Here is a 6,039-nt window from a genome sequence, read left to right on the forward strand (position 1 = left end):
TGTTTTTTTTTTTATTGAAACATTCTTGGAGAGGATCGCAAGCAAATCAAGAGCACATGGGTTTATTTATGCTTTGCAAAGCGTCGTGTAAAATACAGTCATTATAAAAAATGCTGGCAGTGAAGAATAACATAACAGAGCCTGTTATTATGCTTGATCGTGGACACTGAAGGGCATTGTTAGCCACTGCTCTGCTCTTTGTTAAAAGCATTTTGAGCCCAGGTGACACTGTGGCCCACGCAGAAGCGTTTTCCTTTGGCTGTATGGATCCTGCAGGGATATTACAAAAGAGTTAGTACTGAAAATATTACGCTGTGTCTCAATAAAATGTTCGTGCGATTTGTTTTGTGTTCAGAAACTGTTATTATTAATCTAATTACTCATTGTGGTGACATACACAAATGCTTTTTCCAGACAGCCGCTGTGAGTCTTGGTGACAGAGACTATGTTCTTCAGTGGTATGCGTTCTGTAAAGAAATGGAAACAGCATTCTCCAGGAGCTGTCTCATCCAATGCTTCAGCTGGAAGACAGAAAAAGAGCCACATCAGTTCAGTGACCTCAGCATCCTTCATGTTAAAAGTATGTGAATCTTAGCAGGTTGGATTAACCTGCTAAGAAGCCTCTGGACAAAAAATATGTTAGTTATGAGTGTACAACTCACGATAACAAGCTAACCCTGCAAAATCCATCTTAGTTGACACCGTGCAAAACCTCATCCTTGAGATAGACCACATGTTACAGAGTTAAAGTGACATCTGAAAACCTAATGTCATGTCTGTGGTACAAATGCATCTTTGTTACGCATGCATATTTTATAACCAAAGCCAAAAAAAATGCATTTACTCAAAATAACAGCACACCAAAAATCATAACTAATCTGAGGTTAATTTAGTCAAATGCAAACCTTGTAAGTCATGCAATTTATGATGACTACTATTAAATTAGATAAAAATTTAAATAAAAACATCAAAGTGCCTCAGGTGTAATTTATCCTTAGCCACATGCAGACTGACAGACTTACGTCCAGCAGCCCAGCAATAAACCGTGAGCAGCAGAAGCAGCAGTCCCACTGTGGCCTTCATGGTGACTTCACTCTGGATGTGATGATGTTCTTTGTCGTTCTAAAAAGTGATCTGAAAGTTTAATGCTTTGCCACACTCATAAGTAGGGCAGTCTTAACAGATCTGTCGTAGTGACTTGCCTTTTTGGGTAAAAGGAAGTGTAAGAGACACAGATGCAGATCACTTAAACGTGTAGATTAAAAATCACCCATCAAGCAACACCTCTGCAGCTGAGTATAGAAATAGATAACATCAAGGATGTAACATGGATTCAACTCAACCAACAACGATCACTCCATTTTCACTACCATATATTCTCGAGTCACATGACTCTACAGCCTGCTTCACTCAGAAGCAATGGAAGCAAAATGGAAATTTTCCATTTCTAAAAAAATGAAATGATAAACAGCTGAGGTTCCAGACCCCCCAACATCACAGTCACCTGACACTTTATCAGCCATACCTTGATCACACCAGGTTGAATCAATCTGGCTTCAGAACTGACTCAAGCACTCATGCCTCAGGTTCAACAAGATACTGGAGGTTTTGGTCCATGTTGACATCAAATAGTTGCTGCAGATTTGTTGGTTGCACATCCATCAAGCCCCAAAGGTTCTCCATTTGAATGTGAAGGCCATTTGAGTACCGTGAGTGCGCTGTCATCTTCAAGAAACCAGTTTCAGATGATTTGAGCTTCATGACATGGCACATGGGTGCAGACCTAGGGTTGTGAGTTTTTTGTGGGCAAGCCTGGGACCACGACAACTATCCTGGTAGATGCAGCTATCAGTCAATGGGTAAACTGTGGTTAAAATGTAATGGATGTGGTCACTAAGAGGCCCAATAAAATATCCCACACCCCATGACACCACCACCAGCAGACAAGGTAGGATGGATCTCATGTATTTGAACCAAATTCTTAATCCACCATCAGGCAGACTAACCAGACAAAGCCCATCTTCTTCATGCTTTGATATGTTGTGCGTTCAGAGATACTCTTCTGTATCTGCCTGTTACGTGTCTGCAGGCTGCATGTTTTCTTTCCCTCTCCTTTTGTTTGCCGTTCCCTTGGGTCGCAGACTGCAGGCTGATGTCAATCTGGGCACGTCCAACTAATTAGAGGAGGGAGACCCTGATTGGACAATCCAGGAGTGCACACCTTGATAAGGAGACTCACCTGTGGCTGGGGGTGGGCTCTTTTCCCTCCTTTGAGTTGTTTGGTACATGTGTGAAGTTTCTCTGCGGTCCTTCTTTTGTTTGATGATTGTGGTGGGAGTAAAGTGGACTAAGTAAGTTTGGGGACCCCATACACTTACTCACGTAGAGTCTTTTTGTTAGAAACACTAGGTAAGTAGGTTGGTGCCACCCATGTAATTTAGAGCTCGTTTTGAGTTGAGGTTTAGGGTCTTTCCCTCTTGTTTTTGCTTTAATAGCTCAGCTAAGTTTTGGTTTTGTCTTTTTGGTGTTTTTTGGCACAACCTAACTGTCCCTTTCTCCCCCACATTTGTTGTTTGAATTTGGGGTATTTATTTTGTGAGAGCGCTGCCATTAAACCTTTTTCATAACACCTGTACAAAGTTTCTGGAGTTGTTGTGTTATCCCCTCCTGCCCTCGAGGAGACGTATCACTGCCATTGCTTTTCTATCAGCTCGAAGAAGATGAAGAGGCTGCTTTTAGCTTCTCCCGTGACACAAGGGGCCACCACAACTAGTTTAGTTGTTAGTAGTTTGATTTGGTTTTACACAGGATGCCTTTCCTGACACAACCTCAAACAGCATTTGAGCTCGAATCAAACCAGCATTTTTTTTTTCCAGCCAAGCAAACGTGACAACTGAATGAAAGCTAGTCTGGCCTTTCTCCTCTGACCTCTCACATCAAAAGTGTATTTTTACCCAAAGAACCGCTTACAAGATATTTTCTATTATTTAGACCGAACTCTGACATGGCTGTGTGGAGAAGCTCCCAGCCCGTCTGGCACCAACAGCCAAAGTTCAAAGCTACCTTAATTCATCTTCTTTTGTCATTTAGACGCCCAATTTAATTTTTGTCAAATTGTCTTGACCAAGTGCACACGCCTAAATACGGAGCCCCGCAGGGGACATGGGAGAAAAAAAATTAAGACGGACTTTTGCGAGATCTCGCAAAACTAACTCGGGATCTCGCAGGACTTTTGCGAGATCTCGCAAAACTAACTCGGGATCTCGCAGGACTTTTGCGAGATCTCGCAAAACTAACTCGGGATCTCGCAGGACTTTTGCGAGATCTCGCAAAACTAACTCGGGATCTCGCAAAAGTTTTAGCCGCATTCCTCCCATTAGCTCCGAGCTAATGGGAGGTTGAGACCTACTACAGCCGGGAGGAACACCGCTTTCCCGGCACATCGTGCCTCGACCGCCCGGTCGGCTTCGAGCCAGCGTCTGAAGAATGCGGCTAAAACGTTTGCGAGATCTCGCGTTAGTTTTGCGAGATCTCGCGTTAGTTTTGCGAGATCTCGCAAAAGTCCGTCTTAATTTTTTTTTCTCCCATGTCCCCTGCGGGGCTCCGTACCTAAATGCACCAACGATTGGCTGATTAGTATTACAGTTTTTTCTGATGGCTTGAGCACATTTTTTGTAACTATTGGCTATTTTTGCAAAACTCTACACACAAATAAGAAAACTCTTCACCCAATCAGCAAAACATTGTAGTTTTCTTGTAAAAGCGAATAACCCTGCTTAACTCTCCACACCTTTGTAAAAATGGCATTTTTGTATCCAACAGTTAACACAAGCCATCATATTAATAAGCACACAATGCACCAACTACACACTGATGGTATGAATAAACAACACATCTGGCTTTTGCTCTCTCTGTGCACAAGGTAGGCTATGTCAGTTTGAGCTCATACTTTTGTCATAGATCCGTAAGCATAAAGGGATCCAAACTTCAAGTACTATTATTCACACACATCAAAACAAACACAAGTGTTTATTTCAAAGTATGGGATTATTTGCAATCGCCATATTGACTATATGGGTTTCTTGGTCTGCAGTGAACATGCTTCCTCTGCCCCAGCATCTGGTCATCTAGCAATTCTGTAAAGTAACAATTTCAGTATTTTTACATCTATGGTATTGTTGTGTTTCTCATTGGCATACGGCAGTGCTACAAATCTTAGTGCAAAGTGACTGCACTAACCGATTCTCATTTCAAAATGTCCTTATGATACTTGCTACAGTGTAGCGGCTTGAGTTAGGCTGGACCCGTTGGCCAGCTTCCCTCAGGGTCATTCCACGGTTGATTACATGGTCCACTAATGTAGCTCTGATGTCATCAGCAATTCTATGTCTTACTCTTCCTCTCCTCCCTCCTCGTCCTCCTCTTGCTCCTCCTTGTCCTTGTCGTCCTCTTCTTCCTACTTCTTCACCTCCACGTCCTCTTGCTCGGCCTCCTCTACTTCTCACTCTTCCTGCTCCCTCCATTGTACTCCACACACAGAGCTTACCTGTATTATAATGCTTAGGCTGATTGCAAAGTGAACTAATTATCTAAAAAAGTTTTCACATGTGACAGTGTGCCGGACAGTTGGCAAAATAGTGTAAATAATGGCCTTAAACGTGTGTAGTTTTGCTAGGAGTGCGTTGATCATTTGGAAATTGAGTGTAAAGCAGTGAGTTGTGTTTACAGTTCTGCAAAAAGAGTGCTGTGCAGTGGATTGTAGCTACAGGTTTGCAAAGTGTGTGTTACAAAATGGCAAACTGAGTGCAAAGCAGTGTTTGTGCTTTTAGTTTTGCAAACTCAGTGAGTGGTTTTGCTATAAGTATTAATAGTTTTAGAAATTGTGCTGTAAGAATCACAGTTAGGGTTTAAGCATTCAGAAAAAACTGTAATAAGCAGTTGAACAGTAAGTAATAAAGTGGGTAGTGCACTCTTTTATAAGTCTTTGCAACTTTGGATTTGAATTCAGTTGTGAAAAACAGATTATCCATTTTTATATTCCAGCATGCACGTGTGCTCTTACTGGTGCTTCACTGACAGCTGAGCCTTAGTCAACGCGGTTGCATGTGGTGTGGATTTATTTCTGAAAGCATTATTTAATGAATTCCACAGAACAGAGCAGCTATGGGAAAGTCATGCAAAACAAACAGAAACAAACACCAGTCAAAACTGTTTTATTCACAAGTGAAGGACAGTTCAGAGATGAACAGGCGCAGACAAATGTTTAACCGCAGCCTTTAGTTCCTGTTCATGTGTTGGTGTGACGAGCATTAGTCGGTCAGACCGTAACCACTGCAACTGTTATCACAGGAACAAATTTTCTCTCTTTTGCATCAAACATCATTTGGGTTGCTCTGCACCAGAAGAGACTGAAGTAAAACACAAAAAGCAAATACCTTAACCCTGTCGCTGGCCTCCGTGCTGCTTTGTGGTTGACGACCCAGAAAAATATTTCATCACCATTTTCTGAAGTTCAGCTGTAAGTGAAGCCAGAAACAAAAAACTGCATTTATACACTAATTTCACCATGAAATTTGAATAGGAGTTGCACTTTCCTCCTTATCTGTAACGATTTTGGAATTATAGAGCCACAAAAAACAGTGTGTCATCCCTCCCATCACATTCCCCCACTTCAGAAAAGTCTTAAATGTGTATATATTTAATGTAAAACAGAAGTCAGTGCCTCAAAATGTTGGAATTGTGATTAAAACAGTAGAGTGGTCAACGAGGTGACTGAAGTGCACTGTGAGGAGGCGTTTCCTTGAAAGAAAGCAGTGAATCATTATTACGAGAAAACTGAAACAATGATGAAGTAAAAAGTTGCAGTAAAGTGTCTCTAACCTTCTAGCAGCCCCAGTAAATGAGAGGCAGATCTGAGAAATTAGAATGTACTCTTTTAACCACAGCCCAGCACCTTTCGCGATACCATCTCAACTGATATAGCTGACAGCGACAAACAGAAACGATTGTGTGAGATTGCTATTTGTGTGTTCCATTGTA

General features: G+C 41.7%; 1 protein-coding gene across 1 annotated transcript; it reads right to left on the bottom strand.

The window, feature by feature from the left end:
- LOC102796825 (eotaxin-like) lies at positions 1-1,486 on the bottom strand. Its single transcript, XM_006804782.3, has 3 exons — positions 1,023-1,486; positions 398-521; positions 1-270 (listed from the first exon to the last, which is right to left on the bottom strand). The coding sequence occupies exons 1-3, from the start codon at positions 1,081-1,083 to the stop codon at positions 180-182; spliced, it is 276 nt and encodes a 91-aa protein (XP_006804845.2). The 5' UTR covers positions 1,084-1,486; the 3' UTR covers positions 1-179.
- Positions 1,487-6,039: the final 4,553 nt, after the last annotated feature.

The sequence above is a fragment of the Neolamprologus brichardi genome, chromosome 7, assembly GCF_056152115.1.
Source record: "Neolamprologus brichardi isolate AB-2024 chromosome 7, ASM5615211v1, whole genome shotgun sequence".
NCBI lineage: Eukaryota > Metazoa > Chordata > Actinopteri > Cichliformes > Cichlidae > Neolamprologus > Neolamprologus brichardi.